At 36.5% G+C, this 25001-nt stretch overlaps 1 protein-coding gene across 1 annotated transcript in view; it reads right to left on the reverse strand.

The window, feature by feature from the left end:
- HDAC9 (histone deacetylase 9) overlaps positions 1-25001 on the reverse strand; it is a 422164-nt gene that overhangs the window by 22103 nt on the left and 375060 nt on the right. The window contains exon 23 of the mRNA XM_026072683.1: positions 5730-5863. Within this exon, the coding sequence (XP_025928468.1) occupies positions 5730-5863 (134 nt within the window). The remainder of the gene's footprint in view (positions 1-5729; positions 5864-25001) is intronic.

Here is a 25001-nt window from a genome sequence, read left to right on the forward strand (position 1 = left end):
CCCTCCTAAATTCCCACTTGACAGATTGCAAGAAAGAAGCACATACTTCACACTCTGCAAGAAAACTGCCCTGTATAAGTTTTTAAGAATGCTTGGGAGTCAACCAATCACAATGTTTTGTCAAATTCTGCTTCAGACTGAAATTCAAGCCAGAAGAGTATATAGTAGAAGATGTTAAATTTAGTCATTTAAAAATCTTTTTGCACTTAGGGCCAAATTCAGCCTTGGGCGCCACAGTCAATGAGAGCAGACATGCATCCTTCGTTGCAGGGGTCCTGCTAGGCAGAACACGCTGTGGACAGAACTTTGTTTTTTCCTTTGTGCAGTGGAGAGCATGACCCCATCTGAAATTAATTATCACTTGTTATAGACCACAGCAAAACTGCTGTACCATGTATAGCTAAGAGACACTACCAAACCTGTAGACAGATCAGAGGGACCATGATGTTAGACAGACTTCTGTGTCCCATGGAAATATCCTGCCTGGCTGCTCCAAAAGGGGTGGAATGAAGGAAGTACTAAATCCCAGTTTTCAACCCAAGGGGTTTTGTCCTTGAAGGAATCCTTCCTCATTCTCTCTGGATGCACAAGAACACCCAAATCAATGCAGTTATGTTGGAAGTAAGCTACAAGATTTAGGGTACTGAACTCAAGGAAAGCTTGACCCTGAGGACTTTTTAAATCCAGATAGTGCCTCTTCAAAAAGAAAGTGGAGGAAAGAAGCCAGGACCTACTTCACTACAACATGGCACTGAATGGGATAATGGAAGTCTTTATGGCACTGAAGGCTACTAGGATGGACACAATAGCATGGAATTTCTATTCTCCATGACAAAGAATTTGATGGAATATTCAACCCAATTTTCATACACTGGAAGCATGGAAGAGAAATTTACTCCTTGGGATAGCATTTAATAACATGTTAACATTTAATGATTTTTTAAATGAAGTAATATATATACATGTAAATTTTAAAAATATGTATTTCAAATTATACAGATGATCCATGATAGGAAAAAATAAAATCATTTAAAGATTGTAATAATGATTGAGAGAACTGAGTTTTGAGTGCAGAATTACATCATTATCTCAAAAATGCCAAAGTTTAGAAGTAAAGTCTCTTTTAATTATCTGAAAAAAGCATTTCCTTTGTTTTGACAGGTGCTCATTCAATTGACAGATTCCAAGATCATGCCAAGAAAATGCACAGGGATATTTTAAAGCAACTTATGCCCATCCTTCCTTTTTACCTGCATGAAGGATTTCCATGTTTTCATTTTGGATTTTAAGGGAATCCAGCTGCTTAATCTCTTCTCACCTCTTGGGAAGATTTCCTTCCAAGGAGATAACCTAGGGTGCTCCTAATTAGCTCTACAAATGGTCAAAGAGTTTTTTCTCAAAGCAACATGGAGATTTTCTGCTTTTGCATAGAAGTATGGATGACAAAAACTGGGATCTCTAATTTGTTAAAATATATTTTTAATGTAAACTTTCTAATTAATAATTTTATTGATACAAAATTTATCCTTATTTTTATGTCTATAATGAACTTTTTTTTCCCCCTTCATTATTTATGGAAGGATTCAGTGGCCTAAACACAACCACATGGAGTCATTTCAGATAATTTAGAATGTCCTGCCTGACCTCCAGGTGCCACTCAAGAAGCGTGGGCTCTCCGAGTTCTTTGTTATATCTACCAGTCCTGTGCAGATATCCTGGATATCCTTGGGTATCTAAAAAGGCACTAGACACCACTGTTTAGAGAATAGTACTGGGTCAATTACCAACATAAGTACCTCAGAGAAAAACAGCAATTATTATAATCCCATTTGTATTTATGTAGAATTTCCAAATTACTGTTCAAAAGTACTTCTGTAGAGAGGTTCAAAAGTATTCATCACACATTGATTGGGCTGATAGCTCATGTAAATTCTGAGCTCTTCCAAGAAAAAGAGACCTTTTTAATGTTTTTTTTTTGGTTAGTCTTCAAAATCAACAACTGCATGCAGGAATTTCCTGTGCCATGCTCAAATTATTTAAGATAAATTTGATAGTGTATTCTTTTCCTAGTGGGTCCACTTGCATTTATTAAGAGAAGAGTAAAAAGTTATCTTGATAAACAGATCACTTTTCTACAGGGTACATGTAATCAAAAGCAAATTTTGGGTGTCAACTTGTTCTTCATCTTAGTATTCAGAGACAAATTAAGTAAAGCAAGCATTTCTCATTTGTAAATCTGATGTTACTCCTACATATCAGAACAGCTCTCCATGGAAGTTGGAGGTTGCTGCTAGTTTTACAATTACACTTTTTGTTCTATGTTATTCTAATAATAAGACATATGAAGCAGTGAACTGCTGTATTGATGGGGCTTGGCCAAGAACAACAATAAAAAAAAAAAAAGTTTTCAAAAAGCCCTGCAAAATGTTTATGACTTCTAATCTTCAGCACATGAATAAATACATCTGACAAATTGCAGAGTACCTTACAAAGGCCTTTCCCAACCTCTCTAATTTGAGTTCAATTACATGTATAGTGTTTAGAAGCTCAAGTTCATCTTGCCAATGTTTTGAAACTAAGGTTGCACTACATACCATTAACTGTAAAATTGAAGGGCAGGTAATAAGTTATAATTATCCTATTAATCACCTGCAAAGAATTGCATTCAAGGAAGAATGCATCCTCAAATTACAATAACTGGTGGTTTGAAGGAACCCATTTTTTTCTATTCTTGGCTGGAATACGCTTGGAGTTTGCTGTGCAAGTTCATGAATATTATGTTGAAATCAAGCAATGTATGTACTATTGGCCATGTGGTGTAGATTGCCATAAATCCATGGATGTCAACGGACATGGCATCCTCTCTGGAGTCTTTTTCTCTTCTTAGCAGCCACAGCGCATATTTTCTCTTTGAAATTCCTCTGCACCAGCACACTTAATGCATGTCCCTAAAGATGAAGCTGTGAGTAAGAGCCCTTGAGAATAATGATTCCTGCATGAGAAATTTCAAGTTATTAATGATTGTGTCCTTTTTCAAGTGAATTATAAATGGTTGTGTGCTTACTTTTGTCTTCATTCTCAGTTATTAAGTATCTCCTGGAATATGCTTTGCTATATTTTGCAAACAAGTAGATTCAAAACTAATACAATTTCCTAGGCTCTAGTTCCTCTATTAGGAAATGGAAGAAAGTCTTAATTCCAGTATATGTATCTTGTTTTGTTTTTCACAGTAGGTATTTTTTCTGAGATAATAGATAGCCAGTTAGTTACAGGAAAAGTGGTAGTCAGGTGTTATAGTGTTAAATCAAAACAAGGCCTTTTTCATAAATGGGTACCACCACCAAATGGCCATAACTAGATAAAGGGAGCCTGGCACCTACACAGAGGAAGACACATTGTATCATTAGCATTATTTACCTGGTGAGAATGGGTTTAGAAGGGCTATCAGTGCCTCAAGAAACTACTGCATCCTGACAAGGAAGATCATGACAGAGGATGTGAATGATAGCACCCAGGAACAGAAGCCGATCAAGGGAGCAATAAGGTGCATTCACTAAGATTTTCAAATGCCTCAAGCTGGGTTTCTTAATTCATATGTCAGCACCTAAATAAAAGGTCCAACACTGAGTTGAGCAGCCATTTCAAAAGTGCATGCCAGCATACACTCCTTTATGGGACTTGTCAAAGGTGATAGAAAATGAAACCCAATAAACTTATTTTTTTTTGTGAACATTTCTGTTTTTCTGTAGAGTATGAAAGATCTTCTGAACAAGTCTAGCAGTCTTCACTTCAGTATCATTTTCTTTGCCTTTCTTTCCACATTAGACTTTTGTTAATTTTTAGGTTACCTTACCTGCTTCCAAAAAGAAAATAGGAGGAGCTATCTGGCATTGCTTACTTGCCATCTAAGTTTCTTAACACCAATAGCCACTCTTTAAGAGACTCAATTGCTCCATTCCCTAAACCAGATTCCCTGTAGCTTGTGAACATCGCAGCTAGTTCTTAAGAGTGAGCATAACCTGCATAACCATATTATATAGCCTGTTGTAAATGTGCACCTAGGCTGACATGCAGTCCAACATCAAGATTTCCTTAATCAGAAAAAGAATAGCGTATGTATGGGCTTTCCCTCCCTTTTTTAATGATATTTAAAGAATATAAAAATTTTGTGGCTTAAAGTTACGGGAAAATTTTAAAGTAGGGAAGGAAAGGTGCCTGTTCATTTCTAACATTAAAGGCTCCACTCTAGTCCTTCCTAGAAATTTCTGTGGCAGTTGAAGAATCACTGAAACTAAGATTCACTAGAGGATTGAGCTTAAAACTCAGCAGCTAAAGGGGGAAAACGTTTCTGACAGATAGTGACATCTATCCATGTCCACTATTGAGAGCAAGTTTGAGGAAAGGATGTTTCTATTAAATCTCTATTTCCTTGATTATTTCCAGCTAAGTTTGAGAACCTTAAGAACTCTTGAGAACTCTTAAGATTTGAGAACCTTAAGAGTTCCCTAAGAAAAAAATATATAGAGAAAGCTGTTATTCTATTCATTGTATGTATAATGAAAAAAATAAGCACAAAAAGTCTTTTTCATGCTGGGTCATAAAGATGGAAAACAGATTAACAAGGGCATTTAGAAAAAACTTGATAGGTTATAGGCATTTTCCATTGCAAGATACAGTACGTCACATCAGTCTCACAGGCATGAAGTCTTGAACTTGAAGGGAACTAGAACACTAGCTTGCAATTTGGCACTAATTAATACATTTGATTGGAGAGAGTATTTAGCTATTGCCATTTCCCCTGGGGGAGAGGAAGGTAATGTAATACCACACTTTATAGCAAGATTGCACAGACTATGGCAAGAGAACCTGCAACAAATTCACAGTTTACGGTTAAAAACATTTGTCCTTACATAACTGATTTTGTCTGCATCTTCAGCAGGTTTATTATTATTCTTATGACACTTACAGGAGAAAAGATATTCCAGTGGACAACAGAACCATTTTTCACTAGCATGAATGTTTGCCTTCTGTTTTTGTACATAAATAGCAGATACTCATGTTTACCTGGTGTGATGATCCATTCTCAAAAGCTTTTTAATAGTGCATTCAGTGTTTGATAACTCCTGGACACCCAATTTAAATTACATACAGACCAACCTGAATCTTCATTTTTATCTCAAAAAAAATTTTTTTTTGATGTCTTGGACACATTTTTATTATTGTTCTTCAATTTCAAGAGCCTCTGAAATGTGTTCTTCCAGATGGCAGTTGAAGAAAGTGTCAAAATACTGCAGAAAATGTTCCTTTCAATATTCAGTCTCTAACACTAACAGGTGCCTTGCAAAAGCTCATTTCTCCATGCTAGTTGGCTGAAAGTCTGATCCTGATGATAGATGATATACACACCAACGACAACCACTGATTTCAAGTCTGGTATTCAGCACAACATCACCAAAAGCAATTTTAAGGTATAAATCTTACTCAGAACTGGGAATAATTTAGGCAGACACTAAATGATTCATATAATCATCTTATTTAGATGTATTTATCAAACCAAAAGGGGGTTTCAGCTCATTTGAGGTCTGCTCATTTCTAAGACATGTACAAATGGCATGGTTTCTATACCCAACAAAAAAAGTCTACTGCTATTGTTTTTTAAAAGAAAATCAAAGATAAGAGTTTCAGCAAACTTGGACTATTCTCTCCACCTTCTATGATTTACATTTTACCTCATTTCCTAAAAGGGCGTTTATACAGGCTTCAGATGCATCACAGATGGCAGTAAGGTCATGTCCTCCCTCCAGTGCCAACACAACACGGCCATCCGCTAGCTTCAGCAATTGCTTGGTTAGGTGACCAAAACCTAGTATTCAAATACAGTAGTGCAAATAATTAAAGCAGAACAGACATTATAGGCATGTTTGACATCTGCCACATGAGAATGTAGAAAACTCAGGGATATTGCACAGGAAGCATGGGATATATTTAGTCCAGTATCCTGTTTCTAACTGTGGCCCACACCAGGTGCTTTGGAGTTAGGTATATGGAATTTTGTATGAGGCACATGTGAGATAATGTCCCTCATGCTAATCCCTAAGAGCTGGAGATTAGTTGAAATATGAGTTTGTCTCTCTCTTCTTACTGTCATTAACTACTGTCAGCCTGGATTCTCTTGCTACTTGCACATCAATGTAGCAAACACCCATATTATTTAGAGATACCTGACATGAACCTGAAGTAAGTCTCAGTTATCATATCATCAATATGACAAATAATACTTACTATTAAAATAAATTAGAATTTAAAAATATATATTCTTTTCATTTTAGATTATGAAGTTTTTGTGCAGAGATTGCTTCCTCCTCTGTATTTGGTGTTTGATTCTGATATACAATCATAGAGTGAAAAACAGTGGAAATGTTACATCTCAGCTCCATTCTGAAGTGTTTTTGGAGGCAGCACTAATAACCGGATCAGCAATTCTGATTCAAGGTTTCAATAAAGGCTGAAACTGTCCAGAATTTCCCGGAAAACTCTACCAGCATCCCTTGATCCTGACCTACAGTGTTCTAAGATATTCAGCATCACAGCCAAAAATGTCGGTACTTCACTTTCTGTGGTGATATATAACTACATAAATACTACCATAAAGATTACATCTGTGATGAAGTAAAATTAGTTTATTTCATTTTTAATGACAAGACAAATTGTATGAAAAAAAAGTTCATTTGGAGAGAAGGGATATTTTAAATTTTGTGGTAGTTTCCTAGGACAGCTGTTGTTTTTGATTAATCTCCTTTAAGTGAGCAATAATAAGTGAAGTTTTGAAGCTATTGAAGTTAAATACCCATCACATCTTGTTCTTAATTTTTCTGTTTGTTCTGTTCTAGTTGCTCTGCTGTTGGTCATCATTACTCATTCCGGTGCATTTCATAGACTTAAAAAAGCACTTAGAAGACACCTTCTAAAGCTCAGGTGCTATAAAGATAGGAAAATCAGGGGTTTTTTTTTTATCATGTTCCAGTGAAGAAGGTTGCCAGAAATTAAAAATTTTAAAAATTACAAGCATATTTTCTAGAGAAATTTTCCCAGTCACAAACGTAAGCCCTGACCCTCCAAACAAGCAAATACACAGTTAGTTCCATTTAGCTGATAGAACTCTGTCAAGCACATACATAACTGTTTTAAGAACAGAGACCTTAATGATAACTTTTTTTTCAAACTGTTCTGTAAAAAAAAAAAAAAAACTAACAAAAAAAACCAACCCTGCTTGCCATTTAATCTATAGATGACCACAGAACACTTGTGGTAAAATATTACTTCCTTATGCCATTCCACAATCTTCTGTACCATCTAAGAACTGCAGTTTTGATTCTAGCAAACTACACTGCGGTTCAAATTACATATAGGGTTGAAAAACAAATAAAATCTTAAATCTCTCATTTAAGCGCAACCTTTCCTCATGAACCTCTCTACAAAAGAGCAAATTTAGACAGGATAATAAAAATGAAGGAAGGAGTGGAATGAGGATAACCTTTGATCTTTAGCCAATTTCTACTTTCTTTTACCTACAGGATTTATTTCTGTCTGCATGCTACAAGTGATCTTCAGATCCACAAGAAGAGAGTGCCAGCAGCATAAAGTGACTCGTACATACAGTTTTTAAAGGAAATGAAGAAGAATGAATAGGCACAGACTTCCCACATCCACAAACTCTGCAACTCACCCTTCAGGTCTGTGAGAAGCCCAGCAGCACTTTTAAGACACCATTATCCCTCACATTAAACAGCTTCTGTTAAGAGAGGAAAGTTCTACAGTATTTCCCCTACACATTTTGAAAATATTATTTGGCCACAAATGCTCTTGTAGCCACACCTTAATTTTGGGGGCATGTGTGGCAATAAATTTAAAGACTCTCTCAATGCCTTTTTCTTCTTTTAGATAACCGTACACAATATATCTGATAGACATCATTATAATGTTAGATTGTCTGCTTGCTTTCCTAATGGTGTTCCTAGTATCAATGTTATAATAATCATTCCTGGCTGAGTAAGGAACCGCGCAATGAGCCATACAGAAAGCATCTTTTCCAACAGAGATCCTGGTAACAAGATAAAGTGTTGCCAAAGCAAACCAACATGATGGGGTCTTTTCTTCAGCGTAATTACACAGAGAAAGTAAAGGCGACTTGCTAGAAGGGGAGGAAACTACTTTAGCCAACAGAACCAATGTTGCCTATGACTGAATGAGTTATGGAAATTCTTAACATAGAAACTTGGATCCCGTGTCACTGCAGCAACCTAAGAAAGATATTAGTCTCCTCGAGGAAATCCCCTGGAGTGCAGAAGTAACAAAATGGGAAGAAAGGAATCCCATTCAAGTAATGGTTTTAAGATGGGCTGTAGTTCATGCCAAATAATTAAGAAAAACAAGAAGAAAATAGTAACAAGCACCATGAAAAGAATCAGTCATCTCCCCTGATATAAGGAGATCTGATGCCTCCAACCAACTCTAATGTGCGAAAGGAGTTGGACAAGCATTTTGAATCCTCAGTCTTCCAACTTACATGAATCTTCAGATTTCAGCAGCAGTTCTTGGCCCTTCTGCTGTGACAGACAGCAAAGGTGCCAGATGTGATGCTGGCTTTAAAAGATCATTTCAGTTTGGATTTACTATATTCTGAAACTGTATGCTTTTTCTGTGGTGCATAAGATTTATAGGTTAATGACATTTTATAAAAACAGAAAAAGTTCAAGTATAAAAGAAAACTCATGCTAAAACATCAGTGCTTGATTTTCAGTCCAGCCTTAAATTGGCATTCCCTTTTTTTGAGGCTGTATTTTACTGGCACAAATGCCTTCAGTCCATTTAGAATCTGAGTCCCTGACTCAATAAGAAACACTTATTACTCAGGTCTTGAAATAGCCCAAATAGTATCCACAACTCTTTGTGTCCAAGAGGACGGATACAAAAGTCACATGCCATTAAAAAAATGAAATAGCATTTAAAAATCCAACTATTTAGGTGAAAAAAAGACGAGACATTCTGGGGTATTTATCAAATGTTATTGTAAATGTGCTGTCTCAGTGAATTTGTACTTCAGAGAAGCAGTACGATTTTTTAAAATTAGGCTCATGTTGTGTGCCAGAAAACTGTGAGCATGGTTTTGTGCCAGCAATTATTTTTAGACATAATTTTAGTAATTTAAATGTTAAAAGTACCTGTTTCCTTCACAGATCCAGTATTTAGACATCCAGGGTGGAATCTGCAAAAGCACTTAATATTGGCTTGCTATGATCCTAGTGAAGACAATGATAAATGTTCAATTTACACAAGGAACAGCACTAAAATGCTACCAAGTAGTTTTGAAAATCCTACTTGCTAATTGCTTTACATTTTGCTGACAAAAAACAGTGGGTGCACAGCTGTGCCTCTAAGCAAAAAAGAAGACCAGATTATAACTGAAATGATTATAAGACCCTATTCAAATACGAAAAGTGGAAAATGCAGTAAGCTCTTTTCGAAAACCTACAATTGTGTACATTGCACACAGAAGAACAAAAAGCACAAAAAGCAAAAGACCATTTAAAAAATATTGCTACTTTTTAAGTACTAACAAAAAAACTGATGCAGCAAATTTACTGCAGCATTTGAGAAATACCGCTGTGTATCTTCTTTCTGACTTACTATTTATCAACCTGAAACAATTTTCCAAGAGCCAGATTTCTAAAAATTGCTGTCCGCTTTTCATCTGTGCTCCTGGATGCAAGTAATTGTGACAGAAGGTAACATTCGAATCTGAGTTACAAACTGCAGCTCAACCATTTAGGTAATATATTGCATACAAACAATACAAAAATAGAAATATATCAAAACCCAGAGTAGCATAACTAGACTATTTTGTCGTGGATTGCAAATTATAAATTTCATTTTCTAGTGTACAATTTGAACTTTTGTGTTATTTTGTATTGTTATATATTGGAGAAATACACAGTATGGAAGCTATTATCTGATGACTTTTGAAGTGAAAATATAAACTTTTAAAATGAAAACATTTAACATTCTTTATTTATACCCTTTTCCCTCCTCCGATACTATTTGCAGAGTAGCTACAACATTCAGCCTTATATTAGAGAATATTTTATTGTGAGAAGGCAGAAAGAGAGAAAACTAATACTTTATTACACTAATGAGCAAGCTGCCAGACTACTATTAAAGGACACAATGTGCTAATCACTTGAATTACCATCTACTCCAATGTCAGCTTTTTGTGGATTGTTTGATGCCCCGGTATAATAGTAAGAGTCCCAATCTTTTTGCTTTTGTGGTAGACAACCCCCACATGTGCTCCTTCTAGTTCTGCCAAACAGCAAAGAATGATGTAGGAGAGTCTTCTGACTGCTTCATTCAATCAAAGATGCTGGATTTACTTAAAAACAAGAAAAAGTATTCAAGCCTATAAAAAGAGAGCACCAAGGCATTCCAATTTTCTATTTTTGTTACTGTGGTATCCTTACTCTGACAACCTGAAATAGAGAGCAGGTAAGAAAATGTTTGAACCAGGTCAGTTCTCCTCCAATGGATTCATTACACAATTTTATTTTGTACTATGGCTAGATGAGATAAAGCTAATGAGTCAGAGCATGTACATATAGCCTCTCATTTTGAGAAGGAAACATTTGAGAATAAAGATTACTTTTAAATGTTTTTCTCTCACCCTTTCCTCAGTAGACAGGGAAAGGAACCGTATAGGAGGGGAATACTCCAAACAAAACTTGCAGCACTCCTGGTCTGCATATACCATAATATATGCAGCTTGATTTGCTCTTCAGTGAATGTGCAAAATCTCAGTTAAGGGGGCTAAACCTGCCTCAGAAGATGACAGACCCCTTTCCTCTCCCCCACTGCACATAAGGAGAGCAGATGTCTCCTGTACAGTCGCTCTTTGGGCAACGTCAGGCTTAGCAGAGCCATTTCTCACAGGGGAGGTGGCTGGTGGAAGAACAACAGCCGAAAGGGTGGTGAAGCTTTGGAGAAAGCCTCAGTGAGGCTCCTGCTGCAATGGGGCCCCAATAGCTCTTCCAGCTTTAGCATCTTAAAAGCTACAATCCGACCCTAAATTACAGGCAGGGTTCTGGTGAGCTCCTCTGGTTATTCAGAGCAGTCTGAGAGGAATACACCCAAAACACAAAAACTCCACAGTCTCTCTCCTGGACCTCCAAGCATGTATTTAACTATTTACCATTTAATCATGTCATTACTCTCTAATTTACTGGAGAATGTGTTTTCCTCTCATTAAAACTGTTACAGTGATCATTGCCAAAAGTCTACCCACCAGTGTTCTGCGCTCCTTCCCTGTGGTTCCTTCGTGACTATTATTTGATTAATTTTCATTGATATTCTTCCAACAACAGCATCTAAAATTAACTGGGTCAGTTTTTACATAACTTCCTGAGTCATCAGGCTACACGTCCTAAATAAATATGTCCATACAGGAGTTAAATGGTAATTTACCCTTCCAGCACTGGCTGGAGCCAGAAGATTTTGCAAAGCTTGTGTTCTATGATAAGAAAACATGTTATTCTCAGGTCTTAATTCAACACCTTTTATTCAGTCAATACTTCATTTGGATTAAGTCAGAGGTTTGACTTAGTTGGCGGGATCTGGCCCTAAGTGAGGGGGAAGGGGAGATTTCAATGCCAAATACATTCTTATGAAAAATGTTTTCCAAACAGCAGAAGTTATAAATGTTAGCTTTAAGGTACTTGAATTTAAAAGGAAAATATCTAGCCTCCAGGCATTAGCTGCTGATTTCTTGCTTTTAATACCATAGAAGGAAGCTTGGTAACAGTTTAAATTACATGTCTCAAGCAGGCATTTAATTTAGATTAAATTAGACAGTAATTGTACGTTAAATAAATACCAATGGTCTCAGAAACACATTTTTTACAGATTAACAATTTATGTAATAGATGTTTTTATTGCATGCCTGTTAGTTCTACAGTAATATGTTTTTCATAATTAACTGCTCTTTAGCTGCTACACTGAACATAACTTATTAAATCTCTATTAAGTACATGTACTCAAGGATACACAGGATGCCTTCCTGAAAACCAAACAATGCAAACCTCTCTCACCCAATACATCCTGGGAGGAGGGAGCAGATAGAGAGGGAGAGACCATCTTGCCAGCACTCAAAAGGTGGTCTGGACATCTTCAACTCTCTAAAGATATGTAGGCAAGTGGATTCCATAACTGATCTCATTTGTGTAGTCCTCCAGGAAAGAGGAACTTGCAGACCTCCACCATATAATGGCAGCACCGGCCATCTGACGAGATGTACATCAGAGAAAACACGTGAAGGAAGAAGCTTCCCCAAAACTGTTCTGCCAGCTCATTCATGCTATAAAAGAGTTTTCTTTTGTATCTTATATTATCAATTTATAGGGATTTTGCATCATCTGGGAAAGGTAATGGCAGTGCACAAAATGAGGATTATGAATTTAGAGCTGTTATATTGCTCTCACATGGACCAGAAGGAAAAAGTCTACCACAGATTTCGGCTGCAGGAGACAAAACAAGAACCTTTGGATGTTCCCAGAACTGGTAATGGTTTGGGCTGGATATTTTTAGCTCTGTTCTTGCTACCTATTTGCTCCATGCCTTTCTTCTCATTTTCCTCACATTCTCTTCACCTCTCCCCCATGTCACACCTAGCTCAAGTAATAACTTCTCCACTGTCCTGCCTTCCTCCCCCTTTTTTCATTTTGCTTCCTACTGAGCAAATCCTCTACCAAGTAAATCTGGAGAGAGAGCAAGACTATCCATCTCACAGGTTTTTTCAAGATTTTTTTCGGGAACATGTAGCTGTTCAGCATCAGAAAGAAGAAACAGAGGGAAAAGGTAGAACTGCAAGTAACTTGCTGGCAGATCAGAAACTCGAATTCAGATCTCTCTTCTAAATCAGGCTGTTGTTTTTTCTTGAGGGGGTGTTCCCTGTGGGATTGGTGGGGGAGGGGTGTTGTTTTGAAAAGAGATTAAAAATCCCTCAAAAGGGATTTTGTAGGGGTACCTTAATTCCCCTGATATACATCAGCTTAAAACCCATCCCACATGCTGTTAAATCTGTCAAGCTAATAGTGCAATTTGTAGCACTGATATCATGATAGCTTCTTCCAAATCTGATCAGGTTGTCTGATTTAAACCAATACACAATATATGCATCTGCTGATACAATTTACAGATGATTATATCTCCAAATCTAAGTCCAGACTCAAAAGGATGGCTAGAAAACAAGACATCTGATAAAAAAAAATCCAAAGCATGAGGAATTTGTTTCTAAACCACACTGGAATGAAAATCAAATACTAATATTGACTATCCAATTAAATCAGACACCTTGATTAAGTTTGGAAAAGGTTATTATAATACTACTGCCTATTTTTTAAATACATGGAGTTTCTGCTTTTATAAATCAGTATAGCTGAAATGTGGGCACTGAGTTATGATTGAAAACAATCTGATGGGAAGATCTAGCTCTATGTTTTTTAACTGAAGAAAAGCCAAGTAAGTTAATTTTGAATAGACCCAAGAGACTAACACAAAGGATCTGATTTAAAGCCCGTCACTCAGAAGCTGAGAACTGACTGCCATTTTCTGAAGATGGTCTACAAAATTCTGCCAAGAAAAGCAGCATGGACTGAATGATCTTTCCAACATATACAGTTTCTTGGAGTCTATGAATTAAGGCTCTCGCTTTGTCATTTACTAACCCTGTCACAGCAACAAATCACATTAAATTAAGGGTTAGTTCCTTAGCCAGTGATAATCAGCATATACCATTATCTAAAGACCTGGCCTCCAGATGTGGCTCATTCATCATTCTAAGACAAGGGACACAGGCACAATGGGCATATTAGGGATGGGTTCTTGCAGGTGGATAGAGTTGAGGTAAATACTGGATTTCCTAACAAATTTAGTATCAAGTCTCCTCATAAACTCAGTATAAATATCAGAGGCCTAGTGCCTCTCAGAATTTGGATCATGTTGTTTAATAAACATGACTTTATAATATTAGGAGGGAATAAGGCAGTGCATTTTAAAAGGATTACTGTACATCTCAAATAGTTACTCACATTCCCCCTGGCCTTGTGCCCGCTAACCCCACCTGACACATACTATAATCACCCAGAAATGCACTGCCTGTCACCACTTATTGAAAAGTTAATGTGTAAAACTCACTAAAGGAAATGGTATTGAAACTAGGTTTGGGTTTGGCTCCTTACAGTCTTCTGATTAATTGCAATTTCCAAGTAAAATACATTGAGCAACTTTCTATTATGCTGTTCTGTTACAAAAATGTGTAAGAATAAAGGACGTGATTTCAGCCCATACAACAGGCTCTTTGTGCCTCTTCATACTACTAAAAGGACACACAGATGCTTGAAAAGGTGGATAGAAGCCCACAGAGTAAAAGAAAGTGTGGCTACCAATTGAATGACATAGGTGGCTCTACACAGCCTCTTTCCCAGATGGAGAAGTCATGTTAGAACCTTGTCACACATGTTACTATACAGCAAAGCTTGTGAGATCCTTAAGCTGCTGGGAGCACAGAAAAGGTGGCACAGAACTACATGGGCCTCAGATGAAGGCAGGTGTGACTTTACTCTGTGTCACAGTCGGGTGAACACAATCAAAAATATTTTTACTTGCTGTTTCCCAAAAAGAAATTTGGGACTTATCCTCATCACAGCTATGTAAGATTTTTAAAACTTAAGAGTAACAATTCTTCAATTTTTTTATTCTGTAGACATTAGGGCCAGATTCAGATGGTTCCATGTACAAAAGAGACTGATCTGGAGCAATGTTAATTGGAGTAGGAGTGGCCTCCTAGTTCCCCAGAAAACTTTCTCCCTGAATACACATATAAGAATAAAATCTTTCCTTAGAATATCCCTTCCCTGTCCTTCCAGTCTTCTGAAATACTCATTTCTCAGAACAATTGATCCATTCCATGAGCTTCTGTGGCCAAATGGTGGTCTATTAACTACCACTTGAAAAGAGATGCTCCAGAAACTTTCCTGGAATTCTTCACCCAGTGGGTTTCCACCTTTTCAAATGATGAAATAAGAATGAAATTGCATCCTCGCAAGGCCCGAGTGAAAAATGTCTTCAGATGGCTAAGCAGTTACGCAGTACTACTTTCTGGATTTTCTCAGAGCAAGGAGTAGAGTCATTCAGGAATGACCTGATTTTTAGGATCTGTAGATAATTAAATGGCCACTGTCTCTCCTGTCACCATAGCATGAAAGCAGTATCAAAGGTAGCTGGCAGACCTAAAATAATCAGTAATCTCCATCCAGCAATAGAAACATCAAGACAAACAATGAAATTTCTGTGCTACACTCAGGCCTACACCCAGCTAAGCAGTGTCAAGGTAACTTGAGGACTCCAGATGTTGTTGCAGCTGCATTACCACAGCCATCTTAGTCACTCTCCCTAAAAGTGGGAAGTTCAAAAATCAAGCAAAAATCAGTCAATCACTCTGTGAGGATACTGCTTCTTGAGCAAGATCAGCAATTTCTTTTTCAAGGAAAAAGCAATATATTGGCTTTTCTAAATGATGATACTGAAAATCTACTACCAGAATAGCTACTGTTTCTCCCTGCAGAGTTTTAACAACTGGAAGTAAAAGAACCTGCTGTCAGAGCAAAGCTCAAAGCTCCCTAGTGGCTCCAGAAACTTAGCAAACAGCAGATACTGAACTACAACATCAGGATTGCATTTGTTCTTCCTTCTGACAAAGCTGAAGAGCCACAGCAACTGAAAGCTTGGACAAAAATTATGCAAATATAATAGTAAATCCACTTACAAACCTTTAACAACAAAGGCTTTTAACTGTCTCACTGCAGATAAACAGAGAAGCTCATCAAGGCAAAATATCAAATTCAGAACAGCTCCACATATCGGAATATGCGGTCATCCTCACAGAGGAGGAGGAACTTCTCAGTCATTCTCAATTTTAGCAGAACTGCTGGTTTCATTGATCTGCATTTCAAAAGAAACATTCATGAATTGAAATACTAGGATCCTCCTACTGTTCTTATCTAAATTTTACAGCTGGCCACTATGATAGAATAATTAATCAATTAATATTAATTACACGAGAGAGAGAGAGAGAGAAAGAAAACACAAGATGAGACATGGGAGAACTGGGAAAAGCATAAATGCGTGATGGGTCAATGAATAAGATTGCATTATTAAATAAGATAACAAATAAGTGTGTGTTTGTGACTAAAAGACAGCATAGGCATATAAGGGAAATTACTGAATGCCTGAGTGTCTGAGTGAATGAACAAGAACAAAAATGAATGTGAATATGAATCTAAGCAGTGTCAAGGAACTAGATTTTCCTATGACCATCATAATAGTTAGAAAGTAAACAGAGCAGAGAAGGCTTATGCTCTTATTTCTGCAAATAAATCCAGATCATCTCTGAATTCTCCTGTGGGGATATCCTTTTGTGTCCTTTGTACACAGATGAACTGTGAGAAGGTTCTATGGCTATATTAACATAGAAACAATTTAATGTTTGTCTGCAGTGAACTCTGGACATATCAGTGAATGCCTACCAACTCAGCCAAGGTTTAAATAGGCAGCTGGCACTGAATTGAAAGCTCTGTGTGTTTGGGGTGACGGGTTTGTATGCATAGGCAAAAGTGTCAGTGACAACACTCAGAAATAAGGGAATATTTAAATATGTAGGTATCTGATAACAAGCTGGTCTCCTGCAAGCAAGCACATCACATGCCATTTATTCAGACATACTATGATACTATCATAGAGACAGAAGCAAAATCTGAAGTAATCCTACAGCTACAATGGCTTTATACTGCCAGAACTGCAGGCAAAATCTGGCAAAGTAAATGCAAATATGTCTGTTTCTTTAACCACAATAAAACAAGTTTAGAAATTGTGAATGAAATCCACATTAAAGTCCAAATGCATAGCTGGAGATCTGTGTTTTATCAATCAGAATAGAGATTTTACAGTGAACACATAACAGTCTCCTGAACCCATCTGGACTCAGAGAATCAGTAGCAGTTGCTATTTCTGAGCTTTAAGCTACTTCTGTGTCTTCCCACACTATGCTTTATTTTAGCGGGTCATCATAAATAAACTCAAACTACTTTTCTATATATGTTAATCTTTACAGGAGGTGGAAAGCACAGCTTCCACCTCCCTCACATGTTATGCGTGACTCCGTCTGAGGCTGCTTCCAACAGCAGCCAAGCAGCCAGCTCCGACACACACAGAGCCTAACCTGAACTAGCTCATGGTTCCTGGAAGGAACAACGATTACCAGCAAAAAACATTTGTTTTCCTTTCCTCTTTCACCTACTGAGAACTCAAATAATGAAATCGGCTGTATTTCTTATAACACTTGCAAGGCCCTAGTGCTCAGATATGAGGAGAAAACATGACTGAGCACAAATGCTTTCACATAGGTAAAGAACTGATTTCCAAATTAAAGAAGATTTCTAGTGATGGTAATTATTACTAATACACATTTAATGCTAAAATCTATACAATTCAGAGTAAGACCTGTGTGTTGCCGTATTTAAAAGGTGTGAGATCCAACAAGCTGTGCACCAGCAGGGCTGACACATGTGTGAGTGAGCAGATGTGTGTGGCAGCAAGCAGCCTGGGATGTAAAAAGCCATGACTTTTTGCTCATACCGTCCTGTTTCAGTTGCCCCAAAACCAGGCAGGAATAGTCCGTGTGATCCCCTAAGACCAGGGGCACATGGTTTTACTTCTTGCACGTTATATTGGGCCTTCTTAGATCCTCATTGTGTCTGGAAATGCTCAAGAGAAATTTGGCTCAATTTGACTATTATCAGTTCTGTTGGATTATTGTACAGTACATGTGATTTAATATTTGGATCAGAGCTCTGCCTGAATTTCTGCTGTGGCTCTTTGTGACCAGTTGCAATGCATAAATGACAAAGAATTACCTTTGGCTTGCTAGTTGATTTTACTATGGGGCAATTAGAAAAATAAATACATTTTTATTTCATCTGAAATTATGATTGAAGAAACAAGAAATGTAGAACTCTGCAGTGCCATTTTTATTTCAAGAATGGAGCTTGTGCTGTTTAAGCTTGCATTTCATTATAGAAAAGAAGATAGAAAAAATAGAATAGAGAATAAATGCAGCAGAACATTTATTTTTTAAGATTGTAGGCAAACACTTTGAGGTGCCGGTTTATGGTTGCAATTTTAAACTTGCCCTCTCTATATTGAGGAAAGCAAAGGTCCAGAATAGTAGATGTTCATGTAATTAACAATTCTATCATAAAAAATATGCAAAAGGAGTCTGAATAAAGGTTGTGCAAGCAAACATAAATCTCACTTGGCCTAACTTCAGAGCAATTGACCTTACAACCCAAATAATGTTCGTTTGTGCGCAGTTTTTATATGCAATTTCTAGATTTACTGTTTCAAAGAAAGAGTGTGTAAACAATTTCAGCTGAGCTTAAATTGAACAACCCATTCATCCTACAGCTGGATGAAGGTTTGCGCCAAACTGGTAAACTTGTTTTGGAAACAGTCTCTATTGATGCTACTTTCAGATCCAGATTCAAAATGTTAATTTATTTATTTTTGTATGATATCTTAATCAGGAATGAAATGAGGAAAAGATAAAAAATAATTTTTAGCAGTTCATTGGATAACAGATAATATAACCGGAAAAGGTAATGACACTTTGCCAGCCTAAGGATATTCCCTGTAAGTCATCAAGAGACTACTACAAATAAAGTTTTGAGAACTTCTCTAGGAAAAAGGCAGAAGAGACAACATAGGCAACATAAACAAAATGGCTGCTACTCACTTTCCCTCTTATTACCTAAAATCTTAAACTTTTGGTATTTCCTTTTTCTACAAATAAAATTTTGAGTCACATTTTAAAAAGTTCAATAACACATACCACTTATAGAAGTGTGTTCTAGGTGACATCTATATTGAAACAGTGACAAATCCCTTTGCTTGATTAAAAATGTTAAAGCTCTTATTAGACAATTTACCAAAAATTAAAATGTATTATCCACATCAGTAGTGCACATTAAAAATCTCAAAGTATCCAGTTCCAAGAGGAATCTTGGCAAACTCTGAAGTCCATATGTGGGAGAGGCAAGTTTAACACATAGTAAATATCCCCAAATCTGCAATTTACCCAGAGATATTCTTCAAATCTCACTTAACTTGACAGCTTTTTTTGGTCAGACACGTTTGGAGAACTCCAGTATGCTGAATCAGCCTCTGGGAGCTCCACTGACCATGTAAGGGATCTGTGCTTTTAATTCAGACACCCAGGTCTGGAGTTTAAATTTAGGACAGTGTTAAGACCTTTCAGGAGAGCCCAAAAGGTCCCAGACTCATTGGGAAATTCTCCCTGCACTTAAGTTATAGGTAAGTATAGCCAGCCTTTTATACATCATTAGAATTGATTGAAGTATTCATTGCAAATAAAATATTCAGATAGTGCAGCCCTGCTTCATGTTCATAAAATTGTTTGGAAATATATCTACTAGCATTTGACAAATGTTATGTTTGGCTTAGAGTTTGTCCGCAAACTGCTTACTTTGACTGTTCGCCAGTAATTCTACATTTTATGTTAGTGCCTAAAAAGTGACATCCTTTAGTGTCTGTTCTCTTAATGTGTAATGAAACTTTATATACAACATAAGAGGTAATAATTAAGATAAAGTGATGTGTTACAAATAGCCAGTTCTCGTGATCACACCAATATCCAGGAATCTTTGAAAAGAAAAGCCACTCCTCAAATATTAATGAGAACATAAATTAGAGCCTGTGAATATTTCTCAATAGGAAGTAACAAGCGACAAGAGGAGGGATGGAATGAATGAGTTTTAAAAGTCAAAGAAATGCTTACTGGAAAGATCAGCACTTGCATTCCTATTTACCTGGACCACTTGCCCCTTTTGCGAGCTGGTAAAGCAAATGAGTCAATACAAATCAAGATGACTTAGTAGAAGAACAGCAAATGGCCATTGTAAAAGTAAATGCCAGAGGAAAAGGGACGCCTCAAAGGCCCCAGTCAGGCAATTTTTTGCAGGCAGATTTAACTGGTTTATTCTGGCCAGACACCTTTAAAGAAGTCAGACATGCCATTTCACTTAAGAAAACAGCAAGATCAGGTCCAAAGAGAGTAAAATAAAATAGAATTGTAATTTGACCTTTTACAAAGTTCATATTTTGAAAAGAAAATAATAAAAAATTTGCAGTTTTTCATGAGAATCAGTTTATTCTTCAAACAACCTTATCTGATAAACAAGGAGTGTTATTTTTTCCTTCACAGACATATTGCCATTATTTTCATCAATTTATCCTGACTGTCAAAGAGCCTTCCAGAAAACTGTGGATAAGCTGAGAATTTATACAGTCCATATTCACTATCAGACAAATCTTTGCAAAGTTTCATTTTTCCCCTTGCATGTCGGACAAGACTGCAAGGCAGTCAGATACAGGTGTGCAGACATATTCAGACATTATTTTTCTTTCTTTCTCTTTTTAATAGAATATTTTGTCATTTACTCTGGTGAAAACATTATGGTTGGTAAAGTAAGATCAAGCAATAATTCTAATTTTTTAAAGCCTTTAAAACATTTTTTGAGAAATATGGGAGTTTAGACAGCACATTTATTTAGTTTTAATTTTTGTGCTGTCATACATCACCACTGAAGTCCTGATTTAGAACACATGCAGCTTTCCTTTGAAGTTTTGGCTGCTTTTTTAACAATGGCAAAAAAGATATAAAGAAATTAAACAGCACCAAAAAATCATAAAACAGAGCTTTTGTGCTCTTGATTTATATATTGTTTTTTATGTTTGTTTAAAAAAAAGTTTTATTCTCAACAATCTTTCATGGGAAGCTTTGCTCTGACACATCTTTATTCATCTAACCCATCTCTTCTCTGTTGACCTTTCTTTTCCCCTTCTTATCCCCCTCAATCTCTCAGCAGAGCTTTCTAATTTCATTCAGTAGCAAAATGAGTTTGTTGAAATTTTTCTGGAAGCAGAAAAAGTAGAAAATACACGGTGATATGCTAAACTGAGGCTTCTGAATGAAAGCAATAAATATTCCAAGTAAACAGGGCCCGCGCATAAGAACAGCTTTATTCTGCCAGTGCTTGCTGGCCTCCCCCTTCCGTGTCTGAATCAGCAGCGAGATACTTGGTCCTTTACACAACAATGGCATTTTCCAAAGCTGCACGTGAAAGCAGCCATTGCCATTGCTCATTTTCTGTCCAGTGTGTTATAATGAACACAAGCCAATGCCGTATTCATTTGTTCCGTGGCCAGCTTTTTGCTGTTACTCTCCCTCCCTTTCAACTCAAAAACTAAATAAGATGCCCAGTCTTCAAGCAGCAACAAAAACACCACAATTGGCTTTGTACTGTTTTTCTCCTTAGGTTCTTTCATTCTCTGGAAGATTTTAGTGCCTAGTGTCATTTAAAGGTACCGGTGTCATGTGCTGCTGAGACCAGTTTTGTCCACAGCCTACCTTCAAAACTTATTGGAAAGTAATGTCAAGTTAGACCAAGGCCTAAAAGTGTCCAGATGTTTGAAGCAGAATATATTAAAAAACCATAATTCTTCACAATCAGTGCAAATATGTACATGTGTACAGTACCAGTGTGCATGCATAGAAGGATATGCGCAGGGCAGTTATGATAGCTGAGGTGGCTGGAGAAGCAGGGGCTGACCTATGGAGTTTGTCTGAGGTATTGCAGGCAGGTTAACAGCAGCATGTCCAGGAATTTACAGGCCACCTCCTCGTTTGTGGTATCTCTTCCCTTGCCTTCATCATCTCATACCCATATGCCTTCCCCCTTCTATTACTCCTGACAGTGACATAGTACTGCATCTGAGGCGAAAGTCCTTTCTGTACTATAGCTTGCTCATAGGTTAGTGCAAAATTACAGGATTATTAGAATCTCATATGACCAACATTGACATCCCAGATTTACCTCAAACCAGCTTTTCCCAGTGAAGTGATGCTTATTGCACAGATCCTTCTAATGTCTTAGTTCCACAATACCTCTCCTATAATTCATATTCAGAGCTTGAATAAAGTTTGACTGAAACTAGAGGGTTCTGCACTTTTTTTAGCAAAGCTTTAGCAACTCAGTCTATATCCATGGAATACTTGATTATGATTTCATTCTTGCTCTCATTTTAAATAAAAAAACCGTGATCTTTATACATCTTGGAAAAATTTCTGCTGGTTGGGAAAAAACCTTTGACCTTAACAGTCATAAGGATTCTTCTCCCCTCTCTTTAGCTAAGGAAAGATTAGCTTTCTTGTCTCTGTTAGTCTTCTAGGCTACCTTCTACTTAATGGAGGTAGAGAGGAATTTCCCCAGGAAGATCTGTTGCACCATTTTCAGAAAGATTGAATGGCTCTTCGGCATTAAACAGCTTTCTGTATTGACTGTAGTGCACAAATTAGACAAATAGCTTAGTGAGATGCATAATGTTCAGAAAGCTAAATTTAGGAGAGATGAGGCTCATCCATGGTTCTGAAAGACTGTTTACTTCAAGGCAAGTGAAATTTACTTTCATCTATCAAGGTCATGCTTTGGCATTATGAATACAGTATGTTCAATGAGAAGCTCTTCAGATAAATATGGAATTAGTGTTGAATTGCATTTAGATTAACCAGTCTATTCCTCTGCTAATACCTAAATAAAAATTACTCTTTTAGTCTTGCTAGATATTTTGTAAGTTACAGACCTCTGCCTTTATATTCTTTATTTTTTTATTTAAGCAAGTTATAATAGTAGCACAATCATATAGCATTACTATATTAATTATGTAATTACATGCAAATTGTTTCTAAAAATAATTTATATCTAATAATACTATATAATACAATATAATATATTTATAATAATCATTCACAGCTCTTAAAGTAGCATAGGTATTTTTATACAGAAATTATGGAAATGATGTAGAAATTATGGTGGTTCTACTCCTCATAACATGGAAGAAGGCACATTAGCTCGTCATAGTAATAATCCTTTTAGCTGTAAAGCCTAGTCACTTATGAATACCTTGCAGAATATTTCCAGATTCATAAACTTTGAAAATAATTATATGCAGACAGAGGATTTCTATGCCAAATTTGTTCCATTACTCCCAGTAATAATTCCTTAGACTACACTTCTCCTTCTGACTCAAAATATTTGTTATCCTATCTACCCACTTTGCACCTTGCTTTCTTTGGCTAAGATACACATCATCAGCTCTTTTAAGCTCCTCTCAGTACTTAGCTCACTCTTCCCCTACTGCGTTTTTATTCCACTGTTCTATTCCCTTGAGTATACCAGCAGTTCTCTGCTAATAACAGGCTAAAAACTTTAAATTCATTTTAAACTAGTTCTAACTTTCAAACAGGTATGCATTTACCACAGCAGCTTTTAAGTATCCCAGAAAAAAAAAAGAATTTGGTTATTTGTCCAAGAGTTTTAAATGTTAGGTCACCCAGTCAAAAGAACAGCTCCAGCTAGGATGTCTAACACCCAGCCTTACCATCTTCACACCTGGAATTTCCCAGGCTGAAATACAGGCCCTTGTCCTCCTTGGTCATGCAGGTATTTGCTGCTCTCAAGCCCTTTCTTTTAGATTACCACGAATGTCTATGCCAATCCAAAAAGAAGACGTTTGAAAGAGAGGAATTATTGTTTACTGTAGAGACTAAAATTGAAGCAAATGAAAATTGAATCTCTAGGGACATGCTCCAAAAGTGAAGTCTGCACAAATCAATCTCCAGACATAGCAAGTGGTATTAGCCATTCATCTGGAACTAAAACAGAGGGTACGTTCAGTAATATAGTGATATAATTATAATAAAATAAAAATTAAGTGTAGCAAAAGAGGTCTTTTCTCTTAACTTTTTTGATTGTATGATCATTTCTGATATTCTTCTAAAGCAGACTCTTTACTAATTGTGCATCAATTCTCTTAAAAGTTGAGGAAACATTCAGAGTAAAGTTATATATTTCCCAGATGCACTGTGTCTTTCACTATAGTTTTATTAAAATAAAATATACACACAGGCACAGAGCAAGGACACTGTTATCTAATGCACTAAATTAGGTAGCTGAGTCAAGAATGACAAGAAGGAAGACCATATTTTGAAGAAAAAAACAGGTTATTGAAGACATAATGTTTGACATCTGGTATATGATACTCTAATAGTAGTGAGCCAAAGCCAAAAGAGCACTATTGTGCTTCAGATGAGATATATCTAGAAGAGTGCTGACTATTTACTCAGTTAAATGTATCCCCTCAGTTTTTGTTTGAAGTATATGTCTCACCTTGAAATGAAGGAGAAGATATTTTTTTACTTTGTCTCTTAAAAAGTATTGGGTATAGGTGTGGCCAGTTCTGATGACTGGTGTACACCATGCTAGAGGTGGTTTTATGAGCAAAGTGGGTAATACTTCTTGTTATGTTAGAAGGTACTCAGTTCCTTTGAAATCAATTATAAAATTTTTATTGACTCTAACAAAACAAAACAAAAAATCAGACCAATAATCTGTAAGTCTTTTTGAAAATTTTATACTGAAAAATGAAAATTAGCACTATTTTTCTTGCTTTTGCTTTCTTTTCTTAACCATGAATGTTAGATTGCAATACAATATGGAAATTCTTTGACATACTCAATCCAAATGGAAGAAACATTTTTTATCTTATGTTCTACGGTATATTCATTCTTTTCTTTTCTTTTCTTTTCTTTTCTTTTCTTTTCTTTTCTTTTCTTTTCTTTTCTCCATTGCTCAACTTTACTATGTCTGTGATAAAGTACTAAATCTGGTCAGGCAGATTTAATTTCCTGTTCTTTTTTAAAAGCACTACCTAAAAACTTATCTTCATTAAGTGCTACTGGGAGTCTGGCACCACATAACTAA

This window comes from Apteryx rowi, unplaced genomic scaffold, assembly GCF_003343035.1.
Source record: "Apteryx rowi isolate R43461 unplaced genomic scaffold, aptRow1 scaffold_349, whole genome shotgun sequence".
Taxonomy (NCBI): Eukaryota; Metazoa; Chordata; class Aves; order Apterygiformes; family Apterygidae; genus Apteryx; species Apteryx rowi.